General features: G+C 43.7%; 1 protein-coding gene across 4 annotated transcripts in view; it reads right to left on the reverse strand.

Annotated features, from left to right (window-relative positions):
• ME3 (malic enzyme 3) overlaps nucleotides 1–15,386 on the reverse strand; it is a 303,269-nt gene that overhangs the window by 202,575 nt on the left and 85,308 nt on the right. For all 4 annotated transcript variants that reach the window (XM_040340095.1, XM_040340094.1, XM_040340092.1 and 1 more), the window contains one exon: nucleotides 495–628. In XM_040340095.1, the coding sequence (XP_040196029.1) occupies nucleotides 495–628 (134 nt within the window). The remainder of the gene's footprint in view (nucleotides 1–494; nucleotides 629–15,386) is intronic.

The following is a 15,386-nucleotide window of genomic DNA, read 5'->3' on the forward strand; positions in this document are numbered from 1 at the left end:
CATCCCTCACAGCTACTACCCTTTGTTCCACTTGACCCTTCTAGACTGTAAGCTCTAACGAGCAGGCCCCTTGGTTCCCTCCTGTATTAAATTGTATTGTAACTGTACTATCTTCCCTGATGTTGTAAAGCGCTGCGCAAACTGTTGGCGCTATATAAATCCTGTATAATAATATTAATACCAGCAAATTTAGTTTTTTGGAGATGGAGGGGGTGATCAACTGTATCAAAGGCAGTGGAGAGGTCCAAGAGTAAGAGTACGAAATAATGACCGTTGGCATCTGGTAATGCTCAGATACAGTCAAGTTCCATCCCCCTCCCAAAAAAAGTAGTTATGGCCGTGATTCTATGTTAATCATTAAAGTGCTGCTTGTGCTATAAAGGAACATGGTGAAAAAAAAAACAACACACAACTGCTTATATCTGCCAGCAGTTACCCAGCTGGAACAGGGCCACACAGATATCAAATGAAAATTAAACAAACTTTTAACATACTTGTCCAGATCGCTGGCCTTGGTTTCATAACTCTTGATGACACGCAGAGTTTGTACATCTTGGCTCAGGAAACATGGAGGAAGGAGGCCGTGAATGCCAAGCTGCAGACGTTCTTCAAGTGTGAATGCCATTCCCTGACAAAACACAGAGACATAATATTGTAATGGCCACCTGTAATATTATAGAAACAAAGCCTTCTCTATATTCAAGAAAAAAAAGTAAAGAGGACCAGTCCTGAATGTTTTAAAAGTGGTTAAAGACATTTAAAGCTTAACTACATGCAAATGGGAAAATACACATACAATACATAATAAATGCTACATTAATCATTTGCCCTTAAACAAGATGGGAGCAGCTAGAAATGCCAGAGGGGTGTTTTTCCAAAGATATTTCTCAAAAAAATTAAGTATGGAAATATGGATAGATAGGCAAATTTGTTTTGAATATTAAAAATGAATTAAATAGCATTTTCAGTTTGTGGTGCTCAGATACAGTTCCCTTCCACTTTACAAGAATCCATAACTGCATTACTTGGCGTTTTCTTAATATTTGCCTGGAGTTTAGCTTTAAAACCTTTCCATTTATACAGAGTGGACTATTTAGTACTCAGACTCTTTGATTCCACAGGAGCCATGAGGGTTAAATGGAGCCAGAGCCTTTTACTGATGTCAACCATACCATGATGGACTTCGAAGAGCTCAACATGTTTCACCATTCAATAGGTTCCTCAGGAGACTTGTGAATTACAGACTGAATCAGTATATTACTACATCAATTGAATGTCATTAGTTAATAAAATAGAGCATCTGAAAGGCCATCTCACCCCGGATGCATAGCAAGAAATTCTTGGTAAACCATATGTAAACAGATGTTAAGAACCACTAGGATATCAGTGTGTTATAGGTGGAATACAACCAAACACTAATGGAAGCCGCGTCTTCAATTGATGTAGTAATATACTTATTCAGTCTGTATTTAAGGTATAAATATACCTATACAATTTACATGTTTGACTTGTGTGTTATTTTTCTGTTCATTTATAGAATTATTTTGTACAGTGATTCACAAGTCTCCTGAAGAAGCAATTGAATGGTGAAACATGTTGAGATGAATACACTGTACACCCCTTATGACTGCATTAATCACCCATGATGGTTTTTAGATGACCATTTTCAACTTTTGGATATTCATAATAAAATTTTGTGATTTTATGAATTAATTGTTGATATATAAAATTTGTTTGGCACCTTAAAAATCCAATTACTTGTATCTGTAAACAATTTGTGTATTTCTGGGATGTGGGGTCCTCACATCCTTGGCTGATCATCCAATTCTTTATGAGAATATTGTGTTGGCCTCAGCCGTGGCCTGTACTTTGCCAAAGGGGCACACAAAATATACAGTAAACGTAGGGCTACAAAAGACTGTAGACATATTTCAGGAGATGGCCAAAGACTTTGGGCATATTACATGTTGAAGTCGGAGACTGTAGACATGCTGCAGGACACAGAGACTTGGGAATATAACATGCGATGACATCATTTCCATCACAGCCCCCTTAAAAACCAATACTCTGTGAACCCTGCGGCCTGTCTGTTGCATCTTTCGAAACATCCAATCAAGAAGTATAAGGCCTCACTCACAATTCAGCTATTGAATGCGGTTAAGGCTTGCATCCCCCTATACTGGAGATCGGAGAACCCACAAAGTCTTTGTGGTTTTCCAAAGTCAATGAATTCAGGGACATGGAGGATCTTACAGCGACCTTACGCATTAGGGAGGAGATCTTTCGTGACACCTGGAGACCATGGCAACGTTTTGTATATTGTGATGCCCATTTGCAGGGAGTATCGCAATTGGGCTGAACCCTTGAGATTGATTACACTTCGCTTCTTGCTGAACTAGGCTCTCCTTTTCCGTATCCTCTCAACTGCCTCTTAGTTAACCTTTGTTCCCATGTTTGTTCCCCATCTTTTTTTATTAGAACCCATTCACACAGGGGCAACAGGACTTCCAGCGCGACTTTGGGAGGCAACTTGGACACGACTTGAGTATGAATCACAGCGCAACATGAGGCAACTTACAAGGCAACTTCAAGTTGCCTCCAGGACAGGCGGCTTTCCAGTGGCCAATCAAACAAGAATAAGCTCTGTGGGAGGGAGGGGGAGGGAGGGGTTTGCCTGAGAAATGTATATTCTCTTCCTGTATTGTTGCTTCAGTTAAGACAGTGATCCGACTTCTGAGGCGACTTCCATTGAAATCAATGGGTACAAGTTGCCTACAAGTCACCTAGAAGTCGGATTGAAGTAGTACAGGAACCTTTTCTGAAGTCGGAGCAACTTCAGTAGTGTACATCAGTGTTTTTCAACTCCAGTCCTCAAGGCGCACCAACAGGTTATGTTTTCAGGCTTTCCATTATTTTGCACAGGTGATTTGATCAGTTTCACTGCCTTAGTAATCACCACAGCAGTTTCATCTAAAGGAAATCCTGAAAACATGACCTGTTGGGGCGCCTTGAGGACTGGAGTTGAGAAACACTGGTGTACATTAACACGGTTCCATTAACTTCAATTGCTTTTCTCAACAGCGCGACTTGGGGCGACTTCAAGTCGAATCCCAAGTCGCCCCTGTGTGAATGGGCTCTTAGGCTCGCCCTGGATTTCTGCTTTTCTTCGGATATCCGAGTATCCTGTTGTATATTGATTTAGCGTCTTTATTCCCAGTATGGGTCCACCTGGCCGCCGGGTAGCTTGCTTCTCTGCAAAATATACTATTTTGTTAAATATGGTTGCACAGTTTTAAGCTTCCGAATTTTCTTGCTTGGTCTCTCACAACGTTGGGCTAGATTCAGCAAACATTTACGGCGGCGTATATCCAGATACGCCGCCGTAATTTCAAATCTGCGCGGGCGTATCGTTACGCCGATTCTCCAAGGCAGATACGTCCAAAAAATAGGCTTCCTCCTCTGACGTAACTTGAATGCAGCGGCGTATAATTGTGTGCATTTTCACGCTGGCCACTAGGGGGGCTTCCGTTGTTTTCGGCGTAGAGTATGCAAATTACCTAGTTACGCCGATTCACAAACGTACGTGTGCCCGGCGGTAGTTTTTTACGTCGTTTGCGTAAGGCTTTTTCGGCGCAACGTTGCTCCTGCTTCTATGAGGCGCACGCAATGTTAAGTATGGACACGGTTCCCGCTTCGAAATTTTATTTTTTTACGTCGTTTGCGTAAGTCGTTCGCGAATAGGGCTGGACGTAATTTACGTTCACGTAGAAACCAATACGTCGTTGCGTCGTACTTTGGAGCAATGCACACTGGGATATGTACACGGATGGCGCATGCGCCGTTCGGAAAACACGTCAATCACGTCAGGTCATCACACATTAGCATAAAACACGCCCCCCCTTCCACATTTGAATTACGCGGGCTTACACCGGCCCCATTTACGCTACGCCGCCGTAAGTTAGGAGGCAAGTGCTTTGTGAATACAGCACTTGCCTCTCAAACTTCTGGCGGCGCAGCGTAAATACGATACGCTGCGCCGCCGTAATACTGGGAGCATCTACATGAATCTAGCCTGTTATTTTCTGTGTTGCTCATGTATGAAAAATTATAGATCATCCTCATACTTGATTTGTTCTACTTGACCGTCTATACTGTGTTTTTCTAGGTCGGACACCTTGCAACTTTAATTGGGAGATTTTTTTTTCTTAATGCTATATATTTATTATGCTCTGTATGTTCATTTCTCTGCTTGGCTGTAAAATGCAACACTTGGAAAAATAAAGGAATTACCAAAAAAAAATGAACAAACAATACTCCCCCTCCCACCATCAACTGCTGGGGTGCTAGGGCCACATAACAAGTACCAAGAACCAGAGTCTGAACATGGGGGATTTTTGCACAACATGTTGTCCATCAATTTAAATTATTAGCTACTACCCCAATGCAAAAATGATATGTAACTTCAGTAAAAGGATATATTTTATGATTACAGCAGCTCTTCATTTTAATGCTATATTCTGCCTTCCATTACAATAGAGTGCTTTTTTTTTTTTAATAGCTGCCTCCACTGCTCCTAAGTGCAAGTCACCCTGACCTAGCCGAGCACAAAATCTATTCCACATGTTATACAAGTTTCATTTAAGGTTGGGTAGATATTACGGTACATTAATGCACATAAAAAAAAGGACATCTTATTTGCAGTTATATGCAAGGCTCTTAGTATTTTCCAGCTAGGCTAATTTTCTAACAAGTAACAACTTTGAACAGGCATGTAATACCCCATCCATTAGGTATAAATTACATGTCTGGTGCCATTAGCGTAAGCTATTATAGGAGGAAAAAGCTATATAAAAAAAAAAAAACACAACAACAGAAAAAAACACACACACACACCAAAATTATACTCGGATCGCTCAATGTGAAATCGTAATAGTGAGGTGTAAACATTAAATGAATTAGTGTCGAGGTGAGTTAACATCTTGACATTATCATCAAGGATTAAAAGGACAACTTGATGACTTCTAGTAATCTGCGGACATAACTTGGCACAGGTGCAGAAAGGTCAACTACTGAAAGATCTTTCATAGAGAAATCTTTCCATAGGTATGTATGTATGAATATAGACATAGAAGAGTGACAGCAGGAAAAAAAAAACCCACCAAGTGGTCCTTCACCCAGTCTGCCTAATTGTTTTAACCCTTTTATCTGAATATAGTGTAGATCTGGGTTTATCCCAAGAACGTTAATTCATTTACTGACTACAAACATAGGGCCAGATTCACGTAGAATCGCGGCGGCGTAACGTATCGTAGATACGTTACACCGCCGCAGGTTTTCAGCGCAAGTGCCTGATTCACCAAGCACTTGCCTGAAAACTTTCGCCGGTGGCCTCCCGCGTAATTCAAAGGGGCGTGTGCCATTTAAATTAGGCGCGCTCCCGCGCCGGACCTACTGCGCATGCTCCCTTTTGAATTTCCCGCCGTGCTTTGCGCGAAGTGACGTCATTTTTTCGAACGGCGACGTGCGTAGCGTACTTCCGTATTCCCGGACGTCTTACGCAAGAAGAAAACATTTTTAAATTTCGACGCGGGAACGACGGCCATACTTTATACAGCACATACGTGTGCTGTGTAAAGTTAGGGCACCTAAAACGACGACTAACTTTGCGACGGGAAACTAGACTAGCAGCGACGTAGCGAACGCGAAAAACCGTCGTGGATCGCCGTAACTCCTGATTTGCATACCCGACGCTGGTTTACGACGCAAACTCCCCCCATCGGCGGCCGCGGTATTGCATCCTAAGATCCGAAAGTGTAAAACAATTACACCTGTCGGATCTAAGGGCTATCTATGCGTAACTGATTCTATGAATCGGTCGCATAGTTGGGAAGACCCTAAAACAGAAATACGCCGTCGTATCACTTTAGTGAATCTGGGCCTCAATACCTGTACTGGAAGTCTGTTCCAAGCATCAATTATAAATAGCTTCCTTTACCTTAGTGCAGTCCTCCTTCACTTACCTCATCCTTCCATTTTGCTTTTAAATGTCCTTATTTCTTCTGAGAAATCCTCACTTCTTGTTCTTCTGTCTGTAACTACACACAGTAATGCAAGGCTTTCTCCCTGGTGTGGAGAAAGCCTCTTGAGGGGGGAGGGGGCGAGCAGGAGGGTCAGGACGCCCACTAACACAAAGCTCCTTTCTCTATATGCAAAGTAGAGAGTGTCCTGACCCTCCTGCTCGGCCCCTCCCCCCTCAAGAGGCTTTCTCCACACCAGGGAGAAAGCCTTGCATTACTGTGTGGAGTTACAGACAGAAGAACAGGAAGTGAGGATTTCTCAGAAGAAATAAGGACATTTAAAAGCAAAATGGAAGGATGAGGTAAGTGAAGGAGGACTGCACTAAGGTAAAGGAAGCTATTTAGGGATTTTTTTTTACCTTTACAACCCCTTTAATGCAGTAAAAAATACTATGGGGCTTATTTACGACAAGCCCACTTTGCACTACAAGTGCACTTGATATTGCACTTGAAAGTGCAGTTGCTGTAAATCTGAGGGGTAGGTCTGAAATGAGGGGAAGCTCTGCTGATTTTATTATCCAACAATGTGCAAGCTAAAATGCTTTTTTAAATTTTCCTTGCATGTCCCCCTCAGATCTACAGCGACTGCACTTCCAAGTGTACTTTCAGTGCAATTTCAAGTGCACTTTGCACTTGTAGTGCAAAGTGGATTTACCTTTCGTAAATAACCCCCTAAGGATAGTTTTGAATTCTCCTCCTGCTATTTAGACGTCCACATATTCATAAGTGTATGCAACCCTAACAATACATTTTGTGTATGTATATTGCAATTAGGGGGGATGTTTCTGAGCCCGTGGCCTCTTCACCAGTCCAGTGTACCTCTGTTACCACAATGGGGTCTCGTCGAGCACATTTACTTGTACCATTACACACAAATAATCTCTAGCAACAATCTGGCCTTTTCTGATCTCCTAGGGCAGAGGTGTCAATCTCAATTTCATTGTGGGCCACATCAGCATTATGGTTGTCCTCAAAGGGCCTGTTGCATGTGCAAGACTATATAAATTTATGCAGGGCTTTTTTTCCTCAGAGAATGGGTGCAGAAACTCAACCACGCACCCCACCGAACCACACGGAACGATGGGTGTGGACAAATTGCAAACAGTGGGAGAATCTTAAAGGCGTCAGGAGTGCGTTATGTGTGGAGTTCAGGGGTGTGCTACGTACAGAGTGCAGGACTCGGGGTCTTCTACATAGAGAGTGCAAAGTTCAGAGGTGTGATACATACAGAGTGCATAGTTCAGGGGTGTGCTACATACAGAGAGCAGAGTTCAGGGGTGTGCTACATACAGAGAGCAGAGTTCAGGGGTGTGCTACATACAGAGCAGAGTTCAGGGGTGCGCTACGTACAGAGTTCAGGGGTGTGCTACATACAGAGTGCAGATTTCAGGGGTGTGCTACATACAGAGTGCAGAGTTCAGGGGTGTGCTACATACAGAGAGCAGAGTTCAGGGGTGTGCTACGTACAGAGTGCAGAGTTCAAGGGTACGTTATGTACAGTGGCATGCCTTTGGCCTACAAGGAAATACAGTAATATCTTCTGGACTTGTAATTCAAATATTGTCCACTAGATGTCACTCTTAACAAAGGACTGTTGATGGGCAGTGTTCTATGGTAATGTACATTTCCTGTCGTGTTACTGAAAACGGTCTTCACTTCCTATCACCACTCTTTCATCTTTTTTCCACTGGACAGTCCACATGGAGTCAGCTAAGCCTGCACCACATGTTTCCTAAGTCTTGATCCTCCTGGGACAGCATCACTGGTATGATAAAGACTGTTTATCTATATGCCTAATAGACATTTGTTTGTGTTCATATTATTCTTATATGTTTATTTATTTGTTTATCTCTAGTTTCACCATTATTCATATGCATCTTAAATGGCCACCACCTGTTCATCGTAATAAAGATCCAACGTGACAGACAGTCTGATTATTTAGGATGCAAGGTTTAAGCTGTATGTTGAGCTACATACACGCCAGGGGCAAACGTGTAGCGAGAACAGAACATACAGGGCCAGATTCAGATACATCAGCGTATCTGTCCGGCCCGCGTAACGTATCTCTGATACGTTACGCCGCTCTAACTTTGGGCGCAAGTTCTTTATTCACAAAGAACTTGCGCCCTTAGTTAGAGCGGCGTAGCGTATGTGTTGCGGCGTAAGGCCACGTAATTCAAATGTGGAAGGGGGGGCGTGTTTTATGTTAATGTGTGTTGACCTGACGTGATTGACGTTTTTTACGAACGGCGCATGCGCCGTCCGTGTACATTTCCCAGTGTGCATTGCTCTAAATGACGTCGCAAGGACGTCATTGGTTTCGACGGGAACGGAAATTACATCCATCCGTATTTCGCAAACGACGTAAAATTTCAAAACTTGGCGCGGGAACGACGGCCATACTTAACATTAGCTACGCCTCATATAGCAGGCGTAACTATACGCCGGAAAAAGCCGAACGCAAACGACGTAAAAAAATAGCGCCGGGCGGTCGTTCGTTTCTGAATCGGCGTAACTCCTCATTTGCATAATCGTCGTAAACAAACGGAAGCGCCACCTAGCGGACAGCGTCAGATTGCAGCCTAAGATCCGACCGTGTAAGTCACTTACACCTGGCGGATCTTAGGGAGATCTATGCGTAACCTGATTCTATGAATCAGGCGCATAGATACGACGGCCGGACTCAGAGATACGACGGCGTATCAGGAGATACGCCGCCGTATATCTTTATGAATCCGGCCCACAGAGTGCAGAGTTCAGAAGTGCTCTACGCACAGAGTGCAGGGTTTAGGGGTTTACTATGCATAGTGTGCAGGAATCGGATCTCTTTCACAGGCTGTTCACATCTCACTTCCACCCCTACCCCTGGATGCAAGGGCCACATAAAATAGCCTGGAGTGCCAGATTAGGCCCGTGGGCCTATTGTTTGGCACGTGTCCCAGGGCCTCCCAAGATCGGTAGTGCAGTTATTACACAACAGGTTTTCCAGTAGCTTGGGAAATATCCTGGTGATTGGGCTCAATTCTCTCTGCTATAATGATACACGAGCACCACTGTTGAGTAAAGAATTTACAAGGACAGCCGGAGATCTTCCTGTCCACCATTCTTTTGAGGTATCAGTAGCTTACCAAGACTGACCATACACAGAATCTAACATAAAGAAGAAAACCCAGTCATGTTGTGTGATTACAACAGTGATGTTTAGCTCTGTATGGTGAGAGGGGTTAGTTGATCCACCCTATCCAATCAATTGTTTTGGAAGGCAACAAAGTAGACAAACTCACACGGACAAAACAGTCCTAGCGAGGAGGCAATGAACCTACCAGCGTGTCTTTGCAGTGTGGAAGGAAACCCGAGTACCCAGAAAGCCCACGCAAGTTTCCAGACCAGGATTTTAACCAAGGATCTCAGTGCTAACCACTAAGCCACCATGATTGCCTTTGACAATAAACTAATTGTGGCTGTTATCACACCGGTTGTTAATCAAGATCCCCCTTCAGAGGTTAATTTACAAAATTGAATATTGAACAAAAAACATGGAAATATGGGAGCTCAGTGGTTGGCATGTTCCAGCACCACAATATCACAGTTTAGGGCTAGATTCAAAGAGACTTAGGCTGGCGTATCAGTAGATACGCCAGCCTAAGTCTGAATTTGCGTCAGCGCTAATTTAAGCGTATTCTGGTAATCAGATACGCTTAAATTAGGCTCAGATATGAGCGGCGTAAGTGTCTTACACCATCGTATCCTAAAGTGTAATTTTTAGGCTGACCGCTAGGTGGCGCTTCCATTGCGGTCAGCGTAGAATATATAAATGAGTAGATACGCCTATTCACGAACGTACGCCCGGCCGACGCAGTACAGATACGCCGTTTACGTAACACATTATCAGGTCTAAAGTTATTCCATCAAATAGCTGGAATAGTAATGTTAAGTATGGCCGCCGTTCCCGCATCAAAATTTTAAAATGTTACATCGTTTGCGTAAGTCGTCCGTGAATAGGGTTTTACGTCCACGTCAAAATCAATAGGACTGTGCGGCGTACTTTGCCGCAATGCACACTGGGATATGTAATCGGACGGCGCATGCGCCGTTCGTAAAATACGTCAATCATGTCAGGTCAAGCCCCATTAGATTAAACACGCCCCCTCAGCCTATTTTGAATTAGGCGCCCTTACGCCCGCTCGCTTTAGGCTACGCCGCTGTAACTTAGCAGGCAAGTACTTTATGAATAATGTACTTGCCTCGCTAACTTACGGCGGCGTAGTGTAAACACGATACGCTACGCCGCCACAAAGTTAGGACGCCCTTTCTGAATCTACCCCTTAGTGTCATGTCATTAATGCGACCTTCCCTCTAAGTTTAAGCCCTTCCTCTTCCTCATCACGTTGAACTGCTACTTGGTTAGGATGATGGCGAGTGTTGGAACTGAAGTGGTGACCAGGCCCCATCTTATATTCTGTATTTTCCACCATTAAAGCTCCTTTGATTGTGCTCCAATGCCAAAAATTTACTTTAAAGTATACGTAAACCCAGTTAACACAATCTCATACAATTATAGATGTTAATGGAATTTCAAGTCATTTTCAGTATTTGTAAATCAAATCATTTCATTAAAAATAAAACCTTCTGTTGCCTTCATGAAGACACCTTGTTCGGCACTTCCTGCTAGGTTGACCATGCTCTGCCCTGTTTCCCAATTGTGCTCCTGTGCTGTCAACCCTGTCACACAAGCTTCCATTGGAGACTTCAAGTGGCCTTCATGTTTCAACACACACTAACCACTAGGGGTCCGCACTATAGCCGAATGATGGCCACAGAGCGGACCCCAAATGCTGGGAGGACGTCAATAGACGTCCTCCCCTTCGCACGCTCTTTGCGCTACCCTGCAGGGTGCACGCTGTAATCACCTGAGTCACTAAGACTTGGGTGATCACAGATCCTGGCCCCTTACCATGTGATCAGCTGTCAGCCAATGACAGCTTCTCACGTGATGTAAACAAAGCTCGTAATCTTTTTTTTTTTCTTTCCTCACGCTAACAGCGAGGAGAAAAAAAAGCCGATCACCGGCTTAGGTGCAAGTAGCATCAGCCTCATTTGTGCCAATCTGTACCCCCTGCCAGTGCCACCTGCCAATGTCCACAGTACCCACCAGTGTCACCTATCCATGCCCACGAGTGCCAGCATCAATGCCCACAAGTGCCACCTATCAATGCTTACCATTGGTGCCAATCAGTGCCTCATCAGTGCCACCTAGCAGTGCTGCCTATCAGTGATACCTGCCAGAGCCGATCAGTGCCCATTATTGCCACCCACCAGTGCCCATCACTGCCACCCATCAGTGCCCATCACTGGCACCTATCAGTGCCACCTATCAGTGCCACCTATTAATGCCACCCATTAGTGCCACTTCTCAGTGCCCACCAGTGCCACCTATCAATGCCCATCAGTGCCACCTTATCGGTGCCCATCAGCGCCCCCTATTCGGTGCCCATCAGCGCCCCCTTATCGATGCCCATCAGCGCCGCCTTATCGGTGCCCATCAGCGCTGCCTTATCGGTGCCCATCAGCGCCGCCTTATCGGTGCCCATCAGTGCCGCCTTATCGGTGCCCATCAGCGCCGCCTTATCGGTGCCCATCAGTGCCGCCTTATCAGTGCCCATCAGTGCCGCCTCATCGGTGCCCATCAGTGCAGCCCATCAGCGTACAGAAATTAAGGAGAAAAAGTACCTGTTTGCAAAATTTTATAACAAAATATAAAAAATATATAATAAAAAAAAAAGTATTTACATTTTTACAAAAAATAAAAACCACAGAGGTGATCAAATACCACCAAAAGAAAGCTCTATTTGTGGGGGAAAAAAATGATAAAAATTAATTTGGGTACAGTGTTGTATGACCGCGCAATTGTCATTCAAAGTGCATCAGCGCTGAAAGCTGAAAATTGCTCTGGGCAGGAGGGGGGTTTAAGTGCCCAGTAAGCAAGTGGTTAAGCATGCTTGGTCCATTGGTCACCAGTAGGCCACCCACCTATGCCATGTAGCGCTGGAGTCCATGTAGACATGAATTGGATGCAGCATTGAGATGTAAAATCAGTATAAAAACAAAAAAATAATAATGTTTTAGCAAAAGAAAAAATGACAAATTGTTAAACAAAGCGCTTTAGCAAACAAAATGTCACTCAGTTCAGCTTTATATCTACCTAAAATGGTAAACCTTACACTATATGCTCACAAACGCAATACATTGCCAAAATGACTGCCTAACAGAACTTGATCTAGCGGAGGATTCTGGTTTTCCTTTATCTTGAAATGTGTTAAACACTGATACATGAAGTCAGGGAAAATATCCCACATCTTGTTTTCTTTGATGAATAAAAGAAAAACAAAGCAGGCGGCATCAGCCGGCAGATTCTTATCAGCGTGCTGGCTCCACTCCAGAACAGTCTTCTAACTGGGAGAAAAACATAATAAACATCTTGTCATGAGCAGAATTAAAATCCATGTTATGGGCCCAATTTCCTTGGAGACCAGCACGTTGATGGAATGGAATTTATATGAGACTTTAGTGGACCTATCAGAACACAGCACATGGAGAGTCTCCAGCAATTCTCTCCATCTTTATACCCTTCCAGACCCCACGCCGAGCAGCAATAAATCCCTTAAGATGACACACAATCGCCTAGATCATTTCTAATGCCCTCGAGGAATGTTTATTCGCCTTGTGATCTGCCACTGCTGACACATGTTAACTGTATCCTAGCAAGATTGGAAATCCAGAACTCTTGGCAAATCTGTACTTTCATTACAAAATGATGTGACCGATTACAAGGCTTTACAATCCCACTGTGAAATGTTCATTTAAATTATCTTCCTTTTCATTTGTAGCCATCATTTTCTATAAATGCCCCAAAATGTTGGTTTCTCACCTCTGTAAGCATCGCAATTGTCTTCTTTTTTTGGCTTGGCTTGGATTCTCCAAAATGCTCATCCCCCCTACTCCTGTACTTGTTCCCTGCTTATGGCAAAAAACAAAAGAACAAAAGCTGGACAGCCGCACTCCAAAATTTTCTTTAAAAGAGATGTCTTTATTTTCAACTGTGCATACAGTCACTGCAAGCCCACAAAAATCAGTATGGCCAACGTTTCGCACTGGCGTCAGTGCTTAGTCATGGCTTGACTAAGCCATACTGATTTTTGTGGGCTTGCAGTGACTGTATGCACAGTTGAAAATAAAGACATCTCTTTTAAAGAAAATTTTGGAGTGCGGCTGTCCAGCTTTTGTTCTTTTGTTTTTTGCCATTACCGCATTGCCAGCACCCTGGTGGTTCAACAACCCCTGATTATCACGAGGCTCACCTGGAGCGGTGAGAATTCTGTCTGTGTTCCCTGCTTATGCCCTGTACACACGATCGGACCTTTGTCCGACCAAATTCACATCAGAGTAAAATAGAACACGTTCTCTATGTAAACTTCAATGGAATTCATCGGAATTTCCAATGGAATTGCTTAGATGGGGCATACACACAGGCGGAATTTCCAATGGAAAATGTCCGTCTGACTTTTTCCATCGGAAATTTCCGATCGTGTGTACGAGGCTTTAGGCACATGCATGGAACGCAAGGGCATCTGACATACTGTATTTATCCATCTACCTACCGTATTTTCCGGCGTATAAGACGACTTTTTACACCGGAATTTCACAGCCAAAATCCGGGGGTCGTCTTATACGCCGGGTATAGCAGCTGCTCGATCGATATCAGCTGCCGGGTGCTCTTTACGGCTGCATGTATTCTGTATATGCGCCGCTTAGCCAATCCCGATGCACTGTGTGATGACAGAGCATGCTAAGCCTGCTCGGATTGGAGCAACGACCTCTGCCAATCCGAGCAGGCTACATTTATGTAGCCTGCTCGGATTGGCAGAGGTTGTTATTCAATCCGAGCAGGCTTAGCATGCTCTGTCATCAACACAGTGCATCGGGATTGGCTGAGCGCGCATATACAGAATACATGCAGCCGTACAGAGCACCCGGCAGCTGAGCTGATATCGATCGAGCATAGGGATTGGCTGAGCGCGGCGCGCTTATACAAACTACATACAGCTGTACAGAGCAAGGGGGTCGTCTAATACGGTGAGTAGACTACAAAACCACCATTTTAGGGGGTCGTCTTATATGCCGAGTCGTCTTATACGCCGGCAAATACGGTAGTTTTCGAACACTGCCATTTACCAGTTTTACTGCAGAATAACCTGAAATTGTAACAAGGTCAGCTGTTTACTAGAGCTGCACGATTAATCGTGGAGAATCGTTATCGCGATTCTCCAGTCCCCACAATCTCACCTGCTGGATTTGGAGATTCTCAGCGTGCACATTATAAGCCGGATGCTGCTGTGGAGTGAGGCTGCCTGTGTCCCTGTGTTGGAGCGGAGGGGAATCATCACCTGCGACGGAGCCATCGTGAAACGCAAATGGCTCGGAGATACCGGAACTGACGTCAGCTAAGACTCGGAGATACAGGAACTGACGTCAGACCGGGATGCTGTGAATGCGCAGCAGGAGTATTTTTCCCAGGGGACAGTGCACCTGCTAGTACAAGGCAAGGCAAGCCTGTACATGTCACACAGGCAAGTGTAAGCTGCTGGTATATAATTTATATATTCTCTCTGGCAAATGGTTTTATATTCTCTCTGGCAAATATTAATTTTATATATTCTCTCTGGCAAATATTAATTTAAATCTCTCTGGCAAATATTTATTTAGATCTCTCTGGGAAATATTAATATATCTCTCTCTAAAATAATTAAAGTACCACCGTCCCCGTGAGTTTGCACGCAGAACGCATACGCAAGTCTTGCCTGCATATTTAAATTACGTTAAGTTTTTGAGAATCGTGATCTTCATTCTAAGCAAAAGAATCGTGATTCTCATTTTTCCCAGAATCGTGCAGCTCTACTGTTTACTAGTTTAAAAAGAACAAGTTTATCAAAAAAAAAAAATGGGCTTTTAAATGGTGGTCCCCTAGTAGAAATATCACATAAATGCATCGATCATATTGATGATTTTTCTTTATCAATATGATCAATGCATTCAAGTAATATTTCTACTATGGGGACCACCATTTAAAAGCCTATTTTTCTATAAACTTGTTCTTTTTATACTTATCGGGCTGGTGATCCCTTAGTTGTGTAGTGTGTGGGACTCGTTTTCACCTCCTATATAGGCCCTCACTGTTGGTAACTTTTAAACTTCTGTTTACTAGTTTAACGTCAGTGAAGAACATGTAATGATAATAAAAAATAAGCGGTA

This window comes from Rana temporaria, chromosome 2 (assembly GCF_905171775.1).
Source record: "Rana temporaria chromosome 2, aRanTem1.1, whole genome shotgun sequence".
NCBI lineage: Eukaryota > Metazoa > Chordata > Amphibia > Anura > Ranidae > Rana > Rana temporaria.